Raw genomic sequence first — 24,069 nt, 5'->3', positions numbered from 1 at the left:
ATATATATATATACTTGTATTAAAAAAGTATTTTGACGTTTTAAAGGCGGAACTAAAATTCCGGAACCATTCCATGGAGTTCTCCGTGCTTCTTCGGGACGTTTGTGATGTCACCCCAGTGTCTGCTAGGCACAACAACATTGCCTCTGCTGTTCGCTTCTTTCTAGGAAAGAAGTTGTATCATTAAAAAAAAGTGTCCTTCTCTACCTCAACAGCTACGACATGGCGGGAAACTTCTGGCAAAGTTCTCATTAGTAAGTTTTTATTTAAAACGTGACTTGTTACGTCTTTATTTAGCAAACCAACGTCTGTGTTGTGAGGCCTAGCGTTAGCTGTGTGCGGGTTTATCGTAACTGTCTCCTGAACTGTTGCTACGATATATAGAGACCAATTTTAATAAAGACTGAAGAACAAACTTATTAAAGACAAAGGTTGTTGTTATTTATATTCACTTTTATAATCTATGCTTTGTGGCAGCAACACAGAAGGCTAACGGTGGTTTATGCTGCTGTGCTACCCGCTAGCTTGGTTGATGACAGATTAAATAACCAACATAATAATGAGAATTTTGAAATTATATTTGTTTGTTTAATTTGTTAAAGTCTGCAGTGGGTTCTGGACAAGCAGGACCTGATGAAGGAGCGCCAGAAGGATCTGAAGTTCCTCTCAGAAGAGGAGTACTGGAAGCTGCAGATATTCTTTGCTAATGGTATCTTAAATTTGAGTTTTTACAAGAAATTACACAACATCATATAAATATGTGACTTCCTGTCCAACTTAAATGTAGTCATCTTATTTTACTTTACGTTATTTAATGTGTAATTGTGTCTCTTTCAGTGATCCAGGCTTTGGGGGAACACCTGAAGCTGCGGCAGCAGGTTATTGCCACTGCAACCGTTTACTTCAAACGCTTCTACGCCAGGTATCACATCATATGACATAAGAATACATATTATCTAGGACTGTGGTTGTAGTCATTTGGTTGTACAACTCAAATGTCTCTCTGCCGTTACAGCTGCACAACGTTTGGCAAACTTCACCGACATTCTTCCCAGCATAGGTGAAGAAGTCTGTCTGCTTGGCCATCTTATCCACATTGCTAATGCTGTTGTTTTCTTTATCTCCTTTTGTTTGCAGGTATTCCCTGAAAAGTATAGATCCAGTGCTCATGGCGCCTACCTGTGTTTTCTTGGCTTCTAAAGTTGAGGTAAGGAAAATTTTGTGGACAAGAATGTTTGGTAAAGTAGTAGCTTATGTTGTATATGTGCTCTGTTTATCCGTTCTGTGCTCAACACTGTTACGCTCACTCAGGAATTTGGAGTTGTGTCCAATACCCGGCTAATCTCTGCAGCAACGTCTGTGTGTAAGTCGCCATTTTTTTTCATCAAATATTTCCTAAACTTGAAAACAGTACAAATCGCTCAAATTGTGTTTCTTCTGCAGTGGAGACGTTATAATTATGTTTATTTTCTCAAACAGTGAAAACCAGGTTTTCCTATGCCTTTCCAAAGGAGTTCCCTTACAGAATGAATCATGTAAGTAAAATGTTTGCGTAACAATCTATTTTATGCATTTAGATGCTGTTATCCAGAGCGAACAAAAAAAATATCATTTAGAAGTAACATTTGTTAAACAGTAATTGCAGCAACGTAATGAGGAAAAGTAATGTCTTAACCCTGTGAGCAATCTGTGTGTGTGTGTGAGAGAGAGAGAGAGAGAGAGAGAGAGAGATGCGCATGACATATGCTAGTTTGAATGTGTTCCTGCTTCCTCTGCAAAGTTATTTATGCCCTGCTTCGCTACATTACAGCGTACCAGGAGCCCCTTGCACTGTAACACAGTGTTGCCATGTCGGAGTCCATCAATACCTGAGATTCCACAACTAATGTTCGCAAACCTATGATACAAGTCCTATTGCTGTGGGAGTTGGCTTCGACCACAGCTACCCGTGTGCGTGCATCGGTTCTGCATCTCCACCGAGTCGCCAGGACCTCCCTGGGGCTGCTCTGACATGCTGCCTGTCTGAAAGCTGTGTAAACTATTATTTATAGTGAGCCACCGTGGTGCGATAAAAGAAGGGAGTGGTTCACAGAGCAGAGAATGAGTTAGCGGGGGTGCTGCAACTCCTGCGCATCATTTTTCATGTCCAACCTGCAGACGTAGTAAAAGTGATTGTGGCCCGGGAACAAACGGGGAAATATAACAATAGAGCCTAGCATTGTTGAGGGTAAATAATAAAGTTTGTGTTCAAGTGTAAAAAGTACACATGTAAAAAATAATTTAAAGCAAAATATAGATTTATATTTAAAACTATTTAAATGTGTGTGTTTTACAGATATTAGAATGTGAGTTCTACCTTCTGGAGTTGATGGTGAGTGGAGAGAGCTTTGTGTCATTGCAGCTGTACTGTAAGCTGTATTCTTGATTAAATGCTTGGATTACTTAATGTTATCTTTTTTTCAGGACTGCTGCCTGATAGTGTACCACCCCTACAGACCACTGCTTCAGTATGTGCAGGATATGGGACAGGAAGACATGCTGCTGCCCCTGGCCTGGTACGATACTGTCTGTGTGGAGTTATCCGTCTCTTTTGACATCTTTGAGTCCTAGATTTAGCTGCTGTTGGTAGATTTACTCAGTGTGTGTGCTGTTATCTATCTGAACCAGGCGAATAGTGAACGACACATACAGGACGGATCTGTGTCTGCTCTACCCTCCCTTCATGATTGCCTTGGGTAAGATTAGTCCCCATGCATTTCTCATTGCAGCTGTTTAATGTAGCTACTGACTTAGAATAAGAATATTAGCTGCGACATGATCAGCTCCTTTCCTCTCACAGCCTGTCTGCACGTTGCCTGTGTGGTACAGCAGAAGGATGCCAGGCAGTGGTTTGCAGAGCTCTCTGTTGACATGGACAAAGTAAGAATCCAAAAAATCCCTTTTTACATGTTTTAGAATCTGAATTAATTAAGGTCGAGACACATACACGTACTACATCAACTTTTCTCACAGTGTCACATACTTCTGATAAATACTGGGAGAGAACCCATTTCACTTTGGGACTATTTCGTATTGAGCAGCTGTGGATCCACATACGTTTACTTCGGTTTTTTGTTTTTGTCTCAAGATCCTGGAGATCATCCGTGTCATTCTGAAGCTCTATGACCAGTGGAAGAATTTTGATGACAGAAAGGAGATCGCTGCCGTGCTAAACAAGATGCCGAAGCCCAAACCTCCTCCAAACAGGTGAACATGCCTCAGCTCTGTGTGTAAACCTGCCGTCATATACGGCAGAAGCTCTCAACGATCTGAAAAACTAAACTGGGGTGTAAATGTATTTTATGCCACTGTGAGCTGTAATGACCCAAATATTTATACCATTTACACAGATGATTGTATTGTAGTGTTGTTGTTGTTGTTTAAAGTTATGATGACTTTCTGTTGTGCCTGAAGCCGTCTCCTTTTCTCTTGAAAAATAATCTTTTGACTTTCCAACACTGGTGCTCTGTTTTGAAGTCTCTCTGGAGGTTTAATGGTTTTAGCACCTCATTTGACAGAATTTCCCCACATTCATCACCGCCTGCCGTTATGAATCCTAATTCAATGTATGCAGGGTCGTATTTCCTCAACACACACACTGTGGAGATTTTACTGGCGCAGGGTTGTCTTGTCTCTCACATCACTATCCATTTTTCGTCACTGAATCCAAAGAAACGTTGGCTGGCTAGCAGCGGCAGAACACGTTCGTCTTTACCTGATGATGCATCGTGATTGAACTGGTCATTGACTTAATGCATTTTAAATTGATGCTTTATTTTTTTTTTTTGTGAATTCTTGAGCGCATTTAAAAACATAAAAAAATAGCTGGCTTTATAAATTAGGAAGTAATTAGGACGTAAACCTCCACTGAGCACAAAGCTGCATTTACTTGGTGTCATAATACAACTACGTTTTGCTAAGCCACTCACCTTCCAGTCCTACTATATCTCCGCTGTGTGTAATTATTTCTTCCGTCTGTCTACAGTGAGAGTGACCAAAGCTCCAATGGGAACCAAAGCAACTCCTACAGCCAGTCCTAGCGTCTCTTTCTGTGGGAATCCATAATGCTGATGTAGAGAAGGGGGAAACTTTTAAATGTCACACAGCACGACCGCTGTGACAAAAAATTAAAAAAACACGTTTCAGCCAACCCGAGATGCCCCTTCTTCATCTTTGACCAACAAACTGAGAGCCACGTCTTCACTCTTCCCTTCCATGAAAATATTGGATTGAGCGAGTAGCCACTGAAATATCTCGAGGAGGCTCTGAGCTCTGCTCCGGACTTGAAAACTTAAAACTGAGGAACATTTAAAGGTAAAAGGGGGGGGGGGGGGCTGTGAATGTGGCAAAAACATGATAGACCAGATGTGATGGTTCAGAAGAAACCTGCTTTAATATCATTGTGATGATCCTGACAATCTTGAACATCCCCGAGGAGCGACTCCTTTCACGTGGCGCTCCGTGGGATTCGAGAAAACTTGATCACAAGTACTGTGTGTGTGTGTGTGTGTGTGTGTGTGTGTGTGTGTGTGTGTGCGTGTGCGTGTGTGTGTGTGTGTGCGCGTGCGTGTACACGATGTGAGTGGCCAGTCTGGGTGGGTTTTCATTCCTCAGGGATTTTAGTAGTCTTCTCTGTAAAATGATTGGATCCTGTGCAGATCTGATTGGATACCACCCTGTTGCAGCTGTGATGTGATTGGACACCCTGCCCTGTCAGGTGTCTGCTGGTTGATCTTGAACCATGGCAGGAAGAATCCCACGTGAGGCACCTCGTTATTGTAGAAATGAATTCTTTGAATACAATGATTTACTGTTTTGAATCATAACAACTGCGCCTCGTCCATCCCCTCCCTCCCTTCCTCCCTTTTGTAAATAGCCTTATAACTCTTATTCCTTTCATCTTTTCCTTTTTCATCTTTTGGAAACGTAAATGGAAATCATGAGCCGGTTTAGCTTTGTGCTAGTGCGTCAAATATAAGGGCCCTTTGTTTCCTTCACCATCATGATTCTGTTGCAAAGCTTATTCTTAATTTTCATCTATTATGCTTTAGTTGTAGAATGAGTTGCCTAAAGCTATGTTTAGTACATTTTTTCTGTTTTTAATTTGTCAAGAAATGATTTTTTTTTGTTTTTGGGCCAAAACGCAAATTACAATCGTTCTAGATTTGTTGCAAACTTTTGGTTGTACATTCTTATTTTAAATCTACCATCTTCCATCTATTCAATTGCTTTCTTGTGGCAATATATTTGTGCATATACCTGTATGTGTCTCTATATCGTTGTGACGTAATGCAGTGGGAGCTGTGTGTGGCTGTACTCAAAACAAGGTGCTTGAAAAGCCGCACAGAATGAGAGCTGCTGGTTACAGAGAACATCGTGAAAGCACATTGTCCCCGTTCAGGCCAGCTGGAAAATGCATTTTTTGGGTTGAATGTTGTTGCATTGCTCGGATGCATCTTCAATTGTTTTTCCCCTTGATGGTTTCCTGAATGTCTTATTGTCACTGTTGGAAAAACAACTGAAACGGTACAGAAACATGGTGTTAAATGCCACTAGCCCTTCACTTTCACACACTGAGACAAGGAGACAAGACAGAGAAGCCACTGAGGCCACTATGATGCAGCTTTGTTCTGCTTTGCCGTCTGACATTTTCCTTCAGCGGCCTCCATCTGTTACACGACATTACTGGGGTTGAAAATGTAAAGGGCTTCACCACGCCTAAATAATCCTACTAGTTCTGGTAAAAACACATTTTCCCCAAATTGTTTTATTACTTGAAAGTCTGTTTATTCATTTTGGAGGATCATTTATGGTAATAAAAATGTATGATGTGTATAACAAAGAGGTTCACTGCTGTTATTCAAGCTGGTCTTTGGGGGAATCTTCCTGCATGTTATGAAAGTCTCATTCAGCCCCATTACCTAACCTCAATGTCACTTCAACATAATGGCTGTGGTAGGACCCCTAGTGGCAACAACAAAGAATACCTAACATATTCAATATCAGTTATGACATTTCAGAAAAGTATATGTTTAATAACAGAGAGGTTGGAGTTGAAGTATAGGCAAAGTCCACACAATACATTATCCAGTTTCCCCTGTTTGTGGTTAAGAAGATGTGAGTTAATTGACTTCATGGCATCAGAGGATGTATTTACCTGTAGTTGCCTCCAGGAGATGATGGTACCATGGGGTACATTCAGTACCCGTGACGTCACACTAGGTGCGTGAAGTCAGCAGAGAGAAACATTACGGAAAGCTGCAGCATTTCAAAATAAAATCATAGGATTTCATACGAATCTGTCCTTGCTTGTTTTGTTACATAGTTATTGTGGTCATATTAGTAGCAGTGGCTCTATAGGCCTAAACTATGTATTACTTTGTATTAGTATCGTGCTCACTTCTCAGTATCAATCAAAAAGGTTGGGTGTTTGTCAAATTATCACAACCCATCAAAAGTAAACCAAGGACTGTTGTGTCTCCTGTGGTGTCTGGGTCAGTTTGACTGGTTAGTAATGCCCCACTGTGCCCATTTCTAACACAAACTGCGTTATGGACATTTAGGGTGCAAAAAAAGAAGCCGTAGTTACTTGTTGATGTACATTTTTGCTGGCATTTTGAGTTAGGCCCACTCGTGTCCCGACACATCCACGAATCAACTTTTATTTTTGAAAGGCAACCGGAAGCGTCGTTTATCTGTCTAACTTGATAGCGTTAGGCGAGAAGCTGCATCCAGCGAGCTCCAAGCGGGCTGCGGAGGATGTCGACCCCGCTACGGGGACAAGCTCCGGGCGGGACGCTCGGGTCCAGTCGGCCGCTCCTCGCACAGTCGCCCCGTACCCGCAACTCTCTGCACCCATGAAGCCCCCGCCGATGAAGCCTCGAGCTGCCAGAGTGAGGCGGAAAGTGGCCCGAGACAGAGAGCATGTACTGGCGCGTCGGGTTTGCCTGGACGCGGTCGTGTGTGGTCGATCTTAGCCAGAACCAGAGCTTCTCCTCCGGCCTGCTGGGCTCCGATGAGCAGCTCTCGTTTTATGGGTACATCATCGCCTACCCACTGCAGGACTACGGAGGGATAATGTCAGCCCTGGGATCGGACTCGTGGTGGCGGAAGACGCTGTATTTGACTGGAGGTGCTCTGCTCGCCGCCGCTGCTTATTTGCTGCACGAATTGCTGGCCATCAGGTAAGCAACAACACGGAGGCCGTCTGAGGTGTCCCTGTGTAGAAGCTGCAGAGCTCATCACCTTCCACGCTCGGGCCTCTTGGGCCACGATCAATCCGAAAACCCACTGCTCATCTCAGTCATGTTTTCACACTAAATATCTGCTGGTCTTTATTTATTTTTCTCTGGGGTTTTGATGTTACTTAATCTCATCGGGCTGGGCGGGGAGAGAGTGGGTGGATTGTTATGTAACGGAACCCTCCACCACCGACTCCCTCCTCACAAACGCACATTAGGGCATTTCAATCTTTATTGGCGTATTTTATGTGGATTAATGACAGAGGTGAAGCAAGGTTCATGACTTTCGGGCTTGGTCATTCAAAGCAATTTAAAAAATGATAATAGCTCATTTATAATATTTGTCAGAGAGGTTCGTCTTGGGCCTTTTTTCAAGCAGCTCTATTGTCACATGAATTATAGACTTTGACAACGGGTCACTTTCACTTGTCTGCATCTCAAGGACGAGGTGACATGGATCCTTTAGGTTCATCTTGTGCTTGCTTTATTGAGACAACCCCCCCTCCTCCTCACACACGTTCCGGTGTTTGGTTTCAGGCAAAGCACTGCAGTTATGTGAAAAAACAACCTTCAATGTAAACAGTTTAACGCCAATACCCCAAACATACTGATATTTACAAACGGAAATGGTAAAATGGTGGATAAGAATGTATTTGTGTTTATTGTTATTGATTATTGACTGTCAGGTCTTTTGTTTTTAACATGTCTCGGGTTACCGGCAGCCAGAGCCTACAGCAATAGGCCTACAACAGTCAGTATCAAAATAAAAGCCTTGTTCGAATATTTAAATAAAGTCTAAGTGAGGTGATTTTAGCTCAACTGACAGCGTGTGGCATTCTGGTGTGTGTGGGCCTTCTACATTATAATGGTATACTAAAGCTGTCTTTGATGCTAGGTTGATTTTTATACAGAAATACAGTCTGTTCATGGTGCAGTTAAATATTAATTGGGATGGACTTCATCCCGACTGGCGGGTCAGCTTTCGGGACATGCAGCTCTGTCTCTATAGCTTTTATTGTATGTTAGCCTCATTAGGTTATTGCACCAAAACCAGCTTATTGAAGAGCGGTCGGACATTTCAGCACCACTCTGAAATAGACAGCTCCTTTACTCGGAGGCTTGTTTTTACGTTTCAGCACTTCACGCAGCGGACAGCTCCCTTTAATTCTGCATTGTGCCCACGTGAATTTGTTGCCATTTGCAGGGCCTGCCCTTGTCCGTGAAATAGCTCCCAATAGTACCCATGAATGCACCGTAATCTTTCACCGGGGTGTGATTCATTATTTTGACATTGCAGTTTTCCTTGGCTCGTATAAATGACAATTACTCAGGGCAGGTTAAAGGACCTTGGTTGCAGATGATTTGATTTACTCAATATAATAGCCCAATCCATCTCCTGCCACACACACACACACACACGTTTGTTGTTGTTTTCTTGCGTGAACTGCAGCTCTGTCTCCTCCACACAGAAAAGAGGAAGAGCTGGACTCCAAAGATGCCATCATACTCCACCAGTTCTCCAGGCCCAAAACTGGTGTCCCCTCCTTGTCCCCTTTCTGCCTTAAGATGGAGACCTACCTCCGTATGGTTGACCTGCCCTACCAGGTACAGCTGTGGTTATGAGTCTGCACTACTGTTTTTCTTTTATTCTCCTAAAGTCCATGTTCACAATTGAGTGTGAGGATGTTTTAATCCCATTTTATTTCTTCCAGTTGGTTTTTAAGTAAAATTAGATGTTTTGTTTTTATCTGATTCAAATTAAATTCACTTAATACCAATCACCAACTACTTTCTCAATCTGTATATTCTTTCCTGAATATGTTTTCTCGCAGAACTACTTTGATGGGAAGCTCTCACCACAGGGAAAGATGCCGTGGATTGAATACAACCAGGAGCAGGTGTGTGGTACGGATTTCATCATCGACTTCCTGGAGGAGAGGCTGGGCGTGAGCCTCAACATGAGCCTGACTCCACAGGAGAAGGCCGTGTCTCGCGCCATCACCAAAATGGTGGAGGAGCATTTCTACTGGTGAGGAACCCCCATAAAGTTGTTGTTGTCTTAGAATAGTGCAGTTTCACTGTAAGGAGCAGGAGTGGGACATTTTTTCAAAGAGGATTCTTTTTCACTCATTATTTGACATGTAACTAACTTGGTTGCAGGACGATAGCTTACTGTCAGTGGGTGGACAACCTGGAGGAGACCCAGAAGATGCTGTCTGTGAGCGGGCCGCTGAGTGACCTGCTCAAGTGGATCCTGAGTCATCTGACCGGTGGAATCGTCAAGAGGGAGATGTATGGACACGGGATCGGACGGTTCTCTGAAGATGAGGTGTACGCCCTGATGGAGGAGGACATGCGCACCCTGGCCACTCTACTCGGTGAGAAACCTGGAAAAACATTTTTTTTAAATTTATATCTAATTTGGAAGATTAGAATCTATTATAATATATTTGTGGGGTTTATTGTGATTTGCAGAAAATAATGTAAATTAACCAAAACATCCCAGCCTTTTCAACTATGTGAAAGTCTTCAGTACAGCACAATTATTATATATATTTATTTAGCATTTATGATATACAGACGATAGCTTTATAATTGTGAGTTGCGTGTTCACATGGTTTACTCTGTAAGCAGACAAACTGCTTTATTGGACAAGTCGAGCATCTTTTCAGTCTGTGCCATGAGAACTATAACCAGGATGTGATGTTTGTACAAATAGCAGCACAATACCGACCTCCTGTGGGGACAAGTTAGCATTGCAGTCTAGAATCAATACATAACCTCTGGAAGTAGAGCTGTGGTGGCAAGTTTTGTAACATTACACATGGTGTTTGCTGAGGTTAAAGTTTCATAACCCTAAAGGCCTCAATTGCTCTCTGATCCCGTTTACTTTGAGGCCAGAAGTGATTAGCATAAAACTAAAACACTCAAGTAAAATACAAGCTTATACTTCAAAATTGTACGTACAGTAAGTACTGTACTTGAGTAAATGCACTTTCCACCACTGACGGACAGAGCCAGGCCAGCTGTTTCCCCGTTTCCAGTATTTATGCTAAGCTAAGCTAACCAGCTTCTGGTTTTATATTTACCGTATAGTTTTATCAAACCTCTTGTCTATTCGGCAAAAAAATGAATAAGCGCATTTTCCGAAAAGGTCGAACTAGTCCTTTCAGAGGAAAAGAAAGTCTCTACATATTAATTGTATTTGTGTGTCGTTATTTGACTTCTTTTTTTCTGTGTGCTGTTAAAAGGTGATAAGAAGTATCTTATGGGCTCAAAGCTTTCAACAGTAGACGCCGCAGTGTTCAGTCACCTGGCTCCTGCTATGTGGACGCTACCAGGAACGCGGCCGGAGCAGCTAATCAAAGGTGAGTTCACCAAAATAGGAATCCACAAAATATGTGGATAAATGTGTATATGGTACATTTTTTTATCTTTTACATCTGTGTGAAGTAAGAAACTTCCTGAATCCATTTTTAATGTATACACTGTAGGGTCGACATCATTAAAACATGAATTAAAATTGTAACTGTTGCACTCAACATATTCAAATATATTCTATCGTACCTTAAAAAAGACATCGCAGCAGAAAAACACCGCAAGTTTGAAGCTGAACAACGAAAAATCCTTCCTTGATTAAAGCCAAGCAATGTCTACTTGTGACCCCAATAAACTCTATTATTGAGTCGCACAACAATCTTGTTCTTTCTCTCTTGTTAATCATAATGTGACCCTCAGTTTGGAAAACACTGGACGGACATATTATGTTAGTCAGGCCTGCAACTAATGATTATTTATTGATTCATCTGCAAATTGCTGTCTTGATTAAAGAATTACCCATCACAAATGTGATGCCCCTCATATTGTTTTGTGCAATCAGAACTCAAAAATGTAAAGATAACCCATTTATCATCACATAAGACAAAGAAAAGAAGCAAATCTCCGCAATGCAGAGGGTGATGAGAGTCATTGTCAACAAACGCATCATTTCAGCTCTACTGTTTGTAGTGTTTTGTTCAGAGCGCTTCACTCAGATGTCTGTCTTCCTCCAGGTGAGCTCATCAACCTGGCCATGTACTGCGAGCGCATCCGCCGGCGGTTCTGGCCCGAGTGGTTCGTGGACCTGGAGGACTTCTGCTACAGCGACACCACAGAGGGCAGGGACTCTAAACTGGCAGATTTGGGCCTCTACTCCTGCACGGACACCTTCCAGGACGTTACGCACACTTCACACACTCACACACCAAAGGACCCTCTGTCGCCCGACAGCGACCCCACCGGTCACTCGCTGTATGACTCTGACATGGACACGGAGTGCTCTGAAATGGACCAGCTCAGGTGTTGACAAAACATACAGGTGTTGTAGGCTACTCACCCCATGTACGCACACCACAGGAGGGAGCTGCATCCCACCTCTACACATGCCCCCTACCTCTGTGAGCAGAAAATAACTGGGTAGTATTGTTGGTGTCTCCTGTGGCAGTGGAGAAGTTGAGGTCCAACTTGCACACTGTAGTGGAGGAAAGATGGGGTCAAAAGGAACCAAAAAGTGACAGATGGAGAGGAAAAGAACGAGAAAGCGGTACAGTTGCAGTGGAGGGAAAGCGAAAAGAGAGGCAGAGCAAGATTCAAAACCAGGAGTAAATGACGCCGCTGCTGAGAAACTCCTCCACGTGGTCGACATCATCTGCAGTCACAACTTCTCCCTGTTTTCACGTTGCCGGAACAATGGCAACTAAAGGTGTGGCTGACCCCCTTTGTCCACCCGTCGCAGCTCGCACCACCCAGCCTTGTGTGTGTTTTGACTAACTGAACCCTTAACGCCTTGTATTGATACGACATTGACACGTAGGGTACTGTACAGGGATTCATGCGAATGAAGTGTAAATATATAAATGGGTTCGATTTAATAGATAGAATATTTGCTTATATACGAGTATAAATAGTATAGATAGCCTGCAAATAGAGAATTATCCCCTCTGTAAATACTGTAGGTGTTTCTCCTTTGTGTTTGACACAATGACTCTAATCGTCTTGTAGTAGTCTTAATGAATACCCCCTCTGCTGGTCTAGGATCAGTATGAGGAGCCCTATGACCTCCTGTACTGTATGTATCTGTCCACACAACTGGGATATTACAGTAATGCCTGCTGCCCAAATTCAAATAGTGCAGTGAAACTCTCTTTTGTCTTATTAAGACAATTATTTTGCCAATTTTTTTATTTTCCTACGTTAGAAGCATAATGTGACGACATACATTGTCATTGAGGACAGCAGCTTTAGGTGAAACAGACATTTTACAAGCATTCAAGCATTAAGAGCGACGTCTTAACAATCGTAGAAATAGATGTATCGTCTGAATGAAAGTGCATGGCTGGTACGTGCCAATTCAAATCTCCATTTACACTTCACATAGATACTGTTATCTACATGTCTTAGCTGGCTCATTCATGAAGTTTCATGATGCAGTTTGTTCGTCGGTGCCTCTGACCAAATCAGCCAAACTAAGATGTAGCCGATTAATCCTGAACCTTTCAGCCATTTGGTTTTTATGAAGATTCGAAAAATGATGGAATTGCTCCAAAAATGTCATGTGACTCAATAACAGAGCAGACGCAGGTTAATGTTGTGCTACGCTGCGTTGTGTTTGGGGTGTGTCATGGTTCGGTGCAGGTTTTCTGTGTGTTTGTCTCTCAGCAAATGCACATTTACCAACATATTGTATGTTGAGGCTATAATATGGATGCAAGCAAAGGGTGTACGCACTATGTATGCGCACGGATGAGCCACCCTTCTGTCTGTGAATGATGACACACTGATGAGGTTTCACAGCCGAACCCACACACACACACACACACAAACTGTCATGGTTAGGTGGCAGGACTTTGCAAGCGAATCCATTGGAATGAATTGAAATCACTGCAACATGTTGCCACTTTAAAATGCTAGGTCTTAATGCAGATTTACAGAATTTGTAGAAGCATAATCTGTTTCAAGACAGAGCAGCACAGAAATGTCAGAAAGATGTTAGTGTCTCCTTTACATCATTCGTCCACTAGAGAGCACTGATAAGTTTACTTCAACTTCAAAATGTCACACGCTCAATAGACATCTTCCAATTATTTTATGACCAAATTAAGGAAGTATTATCAAAAATGTTTAAAAAAATAATATTGGCCAAAATGTTGCTAGCAGATATTTTGTTTTATCTCTTAACTCCAGCATCAGTCAGGCTCTCCGCGTGAAGTTGCTACACAAAATGAAATTTATAATGAAATAAATTGTAGCATTATAATGTAGCAGTATATTGTGAAACAAGTAAGACGTCACTATGACTCCGGTGTCATCTCCGGTTGTTGAGGTGAGACGACGATGTTGATGACAGTGGCATGATGCGGAAGAATATAACGATGTTTTGATGACGGCAATGATCACCATTTACCTCTCCCACTTCATTTCAAGGCCTTCTGGATTCTGTGTTTAACAAAATAATATCAAATACATTAGGCATACATTCAAAGCCTCTAGTAGGGAGATGGTAAAGCCTTTGTGTGTGTGTGTGTGTGTGTGTGTGTGTGTGTGTGTGCTGCAGATGAACTTAAGTACAATAATAGAGTCTGAAAAAATGTCATTCTGTGTCTTAAAACTCCTCGTCTGCATGTTCTTGCCTTCTCTCATCCTTAGTCAGATTATGGAAACTGACTCCTTAAGCTGTTTACTTTATATCAGTGCCAGCATATGACTTATGTTCTTATATGTCATATGAATTCATTTTAATTTATATATTTATTAGTTTTGATGGTGGATGTGCTTGAATTTGAAAATCAATAATAATGTTATTTATTTTGCACTTCTTCTGTTTGCACATGTTTTTCTTCTATGGCCGCGAGTCAATCAAGTGTGTTGATCTGTGTATTAGTGCGATACTGTAGGTTCTCTGACTTCCACTGAACAAACTGCATTTTTTCATTGCCGTAATTGCATGTATGTCCATGTGTTGAGATGTCACGTGGTAAATGTTATATCCATATCGTAATATCGATGTCATTGTGTTAAGATATTACAGTCCCTCCTCTGCTGCCAGTGCTACTTTTAAAAGTGGAAAGTTTTACTCTGCAGACCTTCATGTCCTGTTGAAACCATAATATATATATTTTGAGGTAAAATACCAAACTGACTGCGAGAGCTCAGATCAGCATGGTGAGGTCAGCCATCCTGCTGATCACCCATTACAGGAGAAACTGTCCTTCCAGATCAGCGGCTGTTGGCAACTTCATTGTCTCAGTGTTCTTCAGCAGTCAGAGGTCAGGGGTCGGGGGTTCAGCCCAGCCGTGTGTGTGTGTGTGTGTGTGTGTGTGTGTGTGTGTGTGTGTGTGTGTGTGTGTGTGTGGGGCTCTCCATGGAGATTTCTGCTTGTAGACTGTAGAAGCCATATTGTCTGTGCTGCAACACTTGTGCAATCTCATCAAACTGTAAATTAGAGAGCCATGGGGAACAAGTCAAATGAATATAACATGATCTAAAAGAAATCACTCTGTACTCATTAAAAAAAGATGCTTGTGAATGTATCATACCTAGAGATAAAAAGCTGTATGACAATGGATGACTCATAATATTTCATTAAATATAGCTGTGGTATTTTCCTCTTGTTTTGCTTCAGTTATTGTGTTTATTGATGAAATGTGCATGAAGAGTCATATCTTCAGAAGAAAACCTACGTTCCTACACAATATGGAAAGTATGGAATTCGATTTTAGTCATTTCCAGGTTTCCTGGGTCAGGAGGGAAAACCGTGCGTTTATATTTGCCCCTATTCTGTTTTCTAAAGTTTGAGATTCAGATTTTTTTTAAATGAATCAATCATACAAACAGCAGAGTGGTTTTCATGGTGTTTGGAGCAGCAAGCCAGTGCAGCCAAAATGTTTACCAGTGAGTGAGAGCAAGCTTGATGTTGTCGAAAGCGAGGACTGCGACTGAACACACACTTAGAGCTGCCTTTATGACTGTAAGTCACAGCCATACCATCATTTTTTCGACATGCTATTCTATGACTTTGACATGTTGAAAAAAGTCAGAAAAAGTAATGGTATATAGTATGTCTGAAACTAATATTATAGTATACTGGAAACAATCATAGTATAGTACGATAAAAAAGTCTTAAAAAATCCATAGTACAGCATGTCGAAAAATCAAAAAGAAAGTCATAGTATAGCATGTCAAAAATGTATAAAAAGAGTCAGTATAGTATGTCTGAAAAAAGTCAAAAACGTAATAGTATAGTATTTACAGAGAAGTCTGGAAATTTGACTCTGGAAAAGTTTGTAATTTTGAAATGGAAAATGAGTAGAAACTCTGAAAAAAGTCATGCTCTATATCAACTCTTAGAGGTGGGTATGCTCTGGCATATATCTAGCTCATAATCCCTGTCCCTCTGTACCCGTATTACAATACAAAGCCCACCCAACAATGCTGAAGAATTAGCTTTCTGCCCTTTTCTTTGTGCTTGTGCTGGAGCTCTGGAGGAACGGAGAGGGAAAAAAAGAGGGCAGGGAAAGAGAAAGTCGTGGGAGCACCACTGAAGAGACCGAACGTGGTTTGGGTGAGGAAAGGGCATGAAGAGAGAAAGAGACAAACAGTTGAATGATATTTCATGATTTTGGCTCACATGTGGCCATTGTGCAGAGTCCCAGGGAGATGTCCTCCCACACCAGACAGAGGAGACAATTCAGAACTGACAATGACACCAGAGTATAACGCCTCTCTGGTGAGTCAGAGATGGCGTACAGTGTCAGGGGTAGCATCTGTGTATGTGTGTGTGTGTGTGTGTGTGTGGCTGGCTGTCTAACACATGTTCGTGTGCATGATATGTGAGGTGGGACATTGTGTGCTGGAAGAGTGAATGTGTCTTTGTGCGTGTGTGTGTGTGTGTGTGTGTGTGTGTGTGCGTGTGTGTGTGTGCGTGTGTGTGTGTGTGCGCGTGTGTGTGTGTGTGTGCGTGCAAAAAATGAATAATGCAAAGGATGCCTGTACGAGCATGAGGGCCGGGAGGAGGGCAGATGGTCGCTTGCTGATAGGACAGAATCCAGGCAACAGGGTCCTCCAGAGAGTTGTGTTTAGACCTGGTGTAACACACACACGCACATGGACATACATACACAAATACACTCACACAACCCACAAATATTCAGGTTTCTAAAATATATAGAATAAAATATGTTTCTAAAACGTATATATATATATGTGTGTATTTTTCCCCCTCTTTTTTGCCTTTAAATTACACATTTTGTCCCAGATTTCATAATAAAAGCCTGGTTATTACAAGTATAGATAAGACGGTGAAACAACACAGTTGTAAATATGGGAATTGAAGTCTGTCATTTCCTGAATTAGTTCTAGTTGTTCAGAAATGGATTGGAAATCAATTTAAAAAACATATACTAGGAATTTTTTCATCGACTCTGGCATTGTTACATTCCCATTATTCTTAAATTAGTTTATTATTATCACTATTATTATTATTGATTTGTACAGATTGTAAAGCCTCTGAACCAAATGTGTTATTTGTGATGTTGGGCTGTATAAATAAGTTTGTCATATATATTATAAGAGTCATAAGTCAAGCAGCTGTATAGCCGGGATTTATTGAGATCATGAGTCCCCCAAGCCCCCCAAAAATAATCTAAATATTTGTATATTTTAAGTATTTAAAAGAAATTCCTCTAATTCCTTCTATCTACTGCTTGTAATAATTGTTTCTTTGAACTTTGTTTCTATATTTTTCCTTTAATTAGTAGATTAATTAGACCAGATTATAGAACGATATCCAGGAAACTTCCTCCACACACTGCCAATAATTATATTCTGCTGGAGTAATGAAGCATTGTGATGGAAAAATATTGGAATCAACCTAAGGAGTGTGTACGTTTTTAACTGTAGAGTATAACTTATATTATGTAATAACCTCACTAAATTCTCAGAATAAAATGCAAGGGGTATGACTCAGACTCAGTGTAAAGCTACAGCCAGCTATAACTTAGAAGTTAGACAGGATTATTGTCACATAAAAAAAATACCAACATTCATTGTTGACGATGAATCAACCACCCTCCATCCAACCCAAGCATGCATTGAACTACTAACAGCCACTAGGGGGCATCAGCAGACTGTTTCTGATTTGGCCACCAATCAGCTCAAACATGCAGAACATATGAAACATGGGGTGAAAGCAAACATGAGGAAGGACATGTGCTGAAGAGTAGGAAACCTCATTGAAGATCAAATTAGACCAGAAATCTTACTTCAGCAAAATACAGAAAAATGTGTGAAAACAAGGGTGAGGTTCATTGTTACTCTTTTAAATGGGCACTACAGGTTTCTCAGCTCTCTTTTTCAAAAACTATTTTAATTCCCACTCAATATTTCAGTGTTATTTAGCATTATTACGATTATTCAAAAATATTTCACATCAAAATGATAAATATATATTCATAATTATTTTTCTATGTATAATGAAGGCAGATGACACATCATAAGTATTGTTTATAATGCATCACCTTCTGTCCTACACCTGCAGTTAGGCCTACACTATCCTGCTGTGCAGACCTCAGGCATGTGTACAAATAGAAAAGCTTCAATTGTTTTGACATTCTGAATTACGTCTCGTCATAACCGTCAATTAGTTTCCACATTTATCCTGATGAAAATATTAATTATTAATAACTACGGTGTGTTTCAATTTCAGGCCATTGACCGTCGGTCTGAGCATCGTCACGCATAACTCTCTTCACAACAGTATCAGGGCAGATCAGCAGCGAACACTTTACCGAAACAGCTGAAGGACGATTTTAAGCAACCGAGACGGATGATAAAATCCATAATTAAAATACAAGGCCGCCTTCAAGAAATAAAATAAATCAAAAGGCTTGTCGCCAGAGTTGCGAATTTCCCTGAGGCATAATAACGTGCAGAGACTGCAGAGTTGTAGAAAACAAATACGATTTAATGACAAAAAAGCATATAGAAATTGTGCAATCATTGATTTCCTTTTCCTCTTCGTTTGATCACAGATTTCAGGTCGATGCTATTTTGTTTTGGTTTTGATTTTTTTTTTCCCACCTTAGAAACTCAAATTCAGCTGAAGGATTAGCCTACTCGTGATAGTCACAATAATGATAAGGTTTTTTGGATTCCATAAATTTAGGATATTATATAAATTAGGGCAAATTATTAGGTATACCCTTTAATAAGGAAAATGCACTGGTGGACGAATTACAAAACAATGCGTAAAATATTGCTATGCTTCATTTTTAATGATTGGCGATGATTTATTAAAAAAATTGTCTCTGACATTGTAAACTGGGTCTAATACATTCAGACAGTTTTTGAAATACAAAACGTCTCGTGGAAATTGTCCACAATTCATATTATCAAAATATCACATTTTCTCCCTGTTCATCTAAATCCTTCAGTTGGATTTTAGTTTCTCAATGTTGTATATTTTTTTAGATTTCAGTCGGAGAATTCATCCCCAACTCGTGGATTTTCCTCAATAACCTGCCACTATCAGATCAGGTTATTAATCACAGGATTTAAGTGGCACAAGAACACGTGTCTGTGTTTGTGCTTTGGCACAGAATGACAGAGAATAAAACAGAGCAAACAAACAAACAAACACACAAACAAACAAACAAACGAAGCCATACAAAAAAACCGATTTGAGATACATCCCACAAATAGTCTTCTCGGTGGATGAATGAGTCATACAGTAGTAGTAGTAGTAGTAGTATAGCCACTGCGGCCAGAGCTGGTACCAGGATATATTCAGGGTTTTTTTCTTCTTAGTAAAAGGAAGGCAAAATGGGCTGGATTGCTTTGAGTGTTCCAGCCGGACAGTCTCGGTCTTTCTCTTCACAGCATTTTGGAAAAGTACAGAAATAACAAACAGCTAAAACACACTGTAAACAGGCGCACAGAAATGTCTGCACGGAAAGAAAAGCATTAAAGTAAACCAATACTCAGTCTCTAAATTGTTATCATTATTGTTTTTATCATTATTACTACTTTTATTATTATTATTATTATTCATATTATTATAATTGTAGCTGACACTACAATCAATACATCACATTCCAATTTGATTTATAATAATAATAACAATAATAATAATAATGAAAGCAGTTGGCTGGTATTAGCTTGAATTTTGAACATTGTACAGCAGGTTTCTGCCATTTCAGCCCTCTCTTGCCACAAGCCGCGAAGAACCCCTGTTGCTTTTGTTATGATGGAAAGATGGCGTTTATCTATCCACACTGACTGCGACTTATTATCGAGCCCGAAGCTTGTTTCTATATCCCCCCCTGCGGACACCTCGTGTCCACATCTCACTCTGCCTTTCTTTAATGACACATTACATAACGACACATTGGCGCCTCGGTAGAAGGCATGGAAAAGCATTTCTTATCAATGTCGCTGTATTTTTTTGTTTTTTTTTTTGGTTAGCGCACACCAGCCGTATCCCAAAATGCTTGGCAGTTCCGCGGCATGAAACATCTCCATACAGCTCACTGCTATGCGTATTTTCAGTGCTTGTGTGCCACTGTATATCCCCACTGTGTGTGTCCGTGGGTCCAACATTTAAACTGGCTGAGGTCCAGATCCGTGCGGTCCAGCACAGAGAATCAAACAAATAAGGAGGCATTATTCCTCCTTGAGTGGTCTGTTTACTCAGAATAGCGGACTAGGGTCACTGCACAGGAGTGTGTCCTCCGTGATGAGGAGGGGTGTCCCCGTACATGTCCTCTCCTCCTGGTATCTGTCCCCCAGCGGGTGTCATCCTCTTCTCTTTCTGCCGCCTGTTACAAAACCAAACCCTCACCACCTCCTTCTCCAGCTGCAGGCTTTCCGCTAGGGAGTTGATCTCCGCTCCTCCCGGTTTTGGACATTTGAGAAAATGGCTCTCCAGAGCCCCTTTGACACCCACCTCGATGGAGGTCCTCTTTTTTCTTTTCCTTCCCTGTGCGGCGATTTTATCCAAGCTAGTTGGGCTCCCCGAGGTGGAGTCCGCCTCCTCCAGCCACTTGTTCAACAAGGGCTTGAGTTTACACATGTTTTTGAAGCTGAGTTGAAGCGCCTCGAACCTGCAAATGGTGGTCTGAGAAAAGACGTTTCCATAGAGCGTCCCAAGAGCCAGTCCCACGTCCGCCTGGGTGAAGCCCAGCTTGATACGTCGCTGCTTGAACTGTTTGGCAAACTGCTCCAACTCGTCGGAGGTTGGTGTGTCCTCGTCTGAGTGGTCCTGATGGCCCCCGTGCTGGTGATGGTGTGAGTGAGACTGCTGGTGGGCCCCAGGGCCGCCTCCGTGTTCACTGAGGTGCGGACTGTGGCTGTGGTGGTCCTCGTCCCGCAGGGGGTGGTGGTGCATTCCCCCTTGCTCTCCCCCTGGCATCAGTCCGAAGCCGGACTGGGAATACACCAGGCTCTGGCCCTCAGACGTCGCCATACCGGGGATGTGCGTTGTGGCTGTGCTGGTTCGCCATGCTCTGGCGTCGTGATGTGCCTGCTGGTGCGCTAGGTGTGGGTGTCGCTGTTGCTGCTGCTGTTGCTGCAGACTGCTGGAGTTCTGCAGCTCCTCTCGGTCACTGTCGTGCAGTACGGGCTTCACGTCCTGCTCTCCGAGGGGACTAGATGGCCAGGGCGCCCCGCTGTCACCGTGAGAGAGCGCCGTTATCCACTGATGCGCGTGGCTGAGCGGATGTCCACCGCCCGGTAACGTGCTATAGTCGTTCTGGAGCAAGGTGTGCGCGTCCCTGTACGCTGCCGCCTGCTGCATGCTCCCGGACTCCGAGTGCGGCGGCGGCGCGCTGCTGGGGGTGGTGAGGACGCTGTAGTGGTTGGATGTTGCGGTCGCCATAACTATCGGAGCCAGAGTGATAGCTGGAGTTAAAAGGAGGCTGCCTTTGACAGTAACTCTTTTGCGCCACGGGGCAGATAGGCGTCTCTCTCCAGCATCTCCCGGGCGCTGTGCCAAGGGGACGCAGAGGCGCGCACCTGTGGTCCGCCTCGCTCCGCTCTTTATTGGCCAAGAACGGTTGACAGATGTGGTTACCCCTGACAGCACCCCGCTCATTGGTCACGGGAGATTGTACAGAAACCCCAATCACTCTGCCCAACAATACTAGCACTCCTACAGCATGCATGAGTACAAAGTGGAGGGAGAAATCGGGCTGCCGAGAGTAAATAGAAAAGACTGAAGAAGCTCGTACGAAAAAGAAAAAAAGTTCTTAATTAACATTGATCTGGGTCAGTGGGTCACGTTTAGTAGTTTCGTGCGTCAAACCAGTGCGTAAAAGTTGCATGAGCTATACACAATTTGCACATTAATTGCTGTATTGAAAACATTTATGCGATCAAGAATATAGACCATTCAACCTCCAAATATTATAAACTACCAAACCTTGATTTGGTTCAATTTTCCTACATTTGAAGTTGAGTATTTGGGATATTTCTGCGCCATAAAGCAGTAAGTGATCGTGGGGAGAAACTTACAGCTGCCTCTCTGCCCTCAGGACGCTGTCCAGAGAGAGGGGCTGCGTGCTTCCAGGGCCTCTGCCCCGTTGCCATGGCGAACGCGCTGAATGGAACAACAACGCCCACGTCACAGCTGCAATTCGCTCCTTCTTTTCGTTCCGTTCCAAAGGGCTCATTGGGGCCGCGCGCTCGGCCGTCGGGACAAATAATGGGGGCGAGCGGAGAGGGCAGCTCGGGGCTAAAGAGAGGAGGCTGAAATAATGGATCCCTTAGCCTGCGCTGAGTCCACCGTGCCCCCTTCCACCTGCTTGTTGGGTAAACTTTGAGACGGATGCACACACAGTGGCACGCGAGGCTCGGGTTCCCAAAACTCCTCCTAAAACTGAAACAGGGCTTGATTTTCAATATTTTGAAGGAGAAAAAATGTCTTCCCTCTAATGCACAAAATATAGAGAAGGGCTCCCAATTTGATAAGAACTTCAAAAATATCTGCCTCATACAGCGGTGAAAAGTAAGTAACCAAACACTTCAGTGCTCCTTTTGTATTTCCATTTTATACATTTATACTTATTTCTACTTCTACTACTCCATTACATTTCACAGCCAAATATTGCACTTTTTATTCCACTACATGCTAATTACTTTGCAGACAAAGTGGATACATACAAAACAAATGATGGCCTTATAATATGTGATGCATTGTCTTTGATTACCCAACATATACACAGTTGCAACTATTAGCATATACTAGCTAGCATATATATTAATTTTACTCTCTCAAACAGATAATTCTATTTAATCTTATTTTAAATACACAGTGATAATGCAAGTTTTACCATAAAGGTGTTGATTCTGATGATGAGACATATCTGTCTCTTGGCAGTGTTGGTAAGAAAATAACAGTGGAGCTGGTTAGTGAAAATTCATCAAAGCATTCATTTTTCATTATCTGCTGGACCTATCTTTAAATGAATGCAACGATACTGAAACTAAACTAATCCTCATTCTGCTGAGCCCCCCCAAAACCCTTTTAGACCCCTGGGAGGTCCCTGGACCTACTTTGGCAACTACTGGTATTTAGGAGATGTGATTTTATCGGCTCAAAGTGGGACAGCGGCTGTAAAACATAACAGCTATTTAAGAGGTTAAAGGAACCTCAAAGGATAACAAAAATATGCAAGTTTCACCTTCAAGCAGAGGTGCTATGCAACATCTTGGGCACTAATCAAAATGTGTATATTTTTTTTTTGGGGGGGGGGGGGTTTAAAGTCCTACCTAGACCCAATCCACACAAAGACAATATAATTCACTTTACACCGTTAATTAACGACCATACCATGGTAAGATTTCAAATGAAGAGATAGGTTAATTGATTAATACTTTGAATGTAATCAAGCCGAGGATGCACAGACATAAACTGACGCACATTGAATTATGGGATCGCAAGAACACTGGATTATGATCAGGGTGTAATTCTGAGAATTACCAAATGTGTCGCCAGGGGCTCTGGCAAGCCGTGTGTTGAGAGAGGCAAAACATATTACCCTAATAGACTAATATGCAAACTACTGGCTGCCCAATTACAGGGCTTAATAACGCATAAACGATGCGAATCCTGTTCTTACAAGACGAAGAGGTCGCTGTTAATTCAGTCAAAGGGCTGGGTATGCTGTCAACACATGCAGAGGTTCCACACACATATACTGTCTGTGTTTCCGTGTCCCTCGTTCTGTATTCAAGAGTGAGAGTTAATGATGAAGAATCTGAGCGTTAAATTAACAGTAATTATATGGCCCCAGTGCTGTAAAGATTCAATTTCTTCGCAAGCCTAATGGGCCTAAGTGTCCCTATGCGCAAACAGAACTCTCTAAGAGATATTTATGATTGAAACACACACAGACGGAACAAAAACAAACACGCACACACACACATTGTCTACACCTATAGCATCTGTGGCTTTAAACATCTTGATTTTAAGAGTGAATTATTTCTGGTGTACAAGCGCAGCACTGAAACTGTATTCAAGTCAAATCCAAATGTGAAAAGCCACTTTTTTGCTCTTGTGTAAATAGTGCAACTCGTTCTCGGGCATTGGTTTAAGAAAGAGTGGTTCAAGCGTGAGGTGAAGCCGTTTTATGTTAATGAATATTTGCGAGCAAACCAGTATTCTGGTTGCTTTCACTTTCTCCAGACCAGTGTGCTACTGGCCCATGTCCCTCCCCCTGTGGGAACACTAACGCAGGAGTAACTGAGGAAGGGGGGC

At 42.1% G+C, this 24,069-nt stretch overlaps 3 protein-coding genes across 3 annotated transcripts; 2 read left to right on the top strand and 1 right to left on the bottom strand.

The window, feature by feature from the left end:
* The first annotated feature begins 110 nt into the window (after positions 1-110).
* ccnc (cyclin C) lies at positions 111-6,331 on the top strand. Its single transcript, XM_031866133.1, has 12 exons — positions 111-254; positions 603-709; positions 838-922; positions 1,138-1,207; positions 1,312-1,363; positions 1,480-1,535; positions 2,336-2,371; positions 2,464-2,555; positions 2,668-2,735; positions 2,840-2,919; positions 3,128-3,246; positions 4,025-6,331. The coding sequence occupies exons 1-12, from the start codon at positions 223-225 to the stop codon at positions 4,077-4,079; spliced, it is 852 nt and encodes a 283-aa protein (XP_031721993.1). The 5' UTR covers positions 111-222; the 3' UTR covers positions 4,080-6,331.
* Positions 6,332-6,724: 393 nt separating this feature from the next.
* faxca (failed axon connections homolog, metaxin like GST domain containing a) lies at positions 6,725-14,920 on the top strand. Its single transcript, XM_031866132.1, has 6 exons — positions 6,725-7,223; positions 8,750-8,885; positions 9,113-9,309; positions 9,441-9,658; positions 10,532-10,648; positions 11,333-14,920. Exons 1-6 carry the CDS (start codon positions 6,964-6,966, stop codon positions 11,623-11,625), a joined length of 1,221 nt encoding a protein of 406 aa, XP_031721992.1. The 5' UTR covers positions 6,725-6,963; the 3' UTR covers positions 11,626-14,920.
* A 1,946-nt stretch (positions 14,921-16,866) lies between these two features.
* On the bottom strand, positions 16,867-21,953 carry pou3f2a (POU class 3 homeobox 2a). The gene has a single exon (XM_031865884.1). It carries the CDS (start codon positions 21,403-21,405, stop codon positions 20,023-20,025), a length of 1,383 nt encoding a protein of 460 aa, XP_031721744.1. The 5' UTR covers positions 21,406-21,953; the 3' UTR covers positions 16,867-20,022.
* Positions 21,954-24,069: the final 2,116 nt, after the last annotated feature.

The sequence above is a fragment of the Anarrhichthys ocellatus genome, unplaced genomic scaffold (assembly GCF_004355925.1).
Source record: "Anarrhichthys ocellatus isolate YVR2014 unplaced genomic scaffold, GSC_Weel_1.0 scaffold34, whole genome shotgun sequence".
In the NCBI taxonomy this organism is placed as follows: domain Eukaryota; kingdom Metazoa; phylum Chordata; class Actinopteri; order Perciformes; family Anarhichadidae; genus Anarrhichthys; species Anarrhichthys ocellatus.
This window is presented reverse-complemented; position numbering and strand designations above follow the sequence as displayed.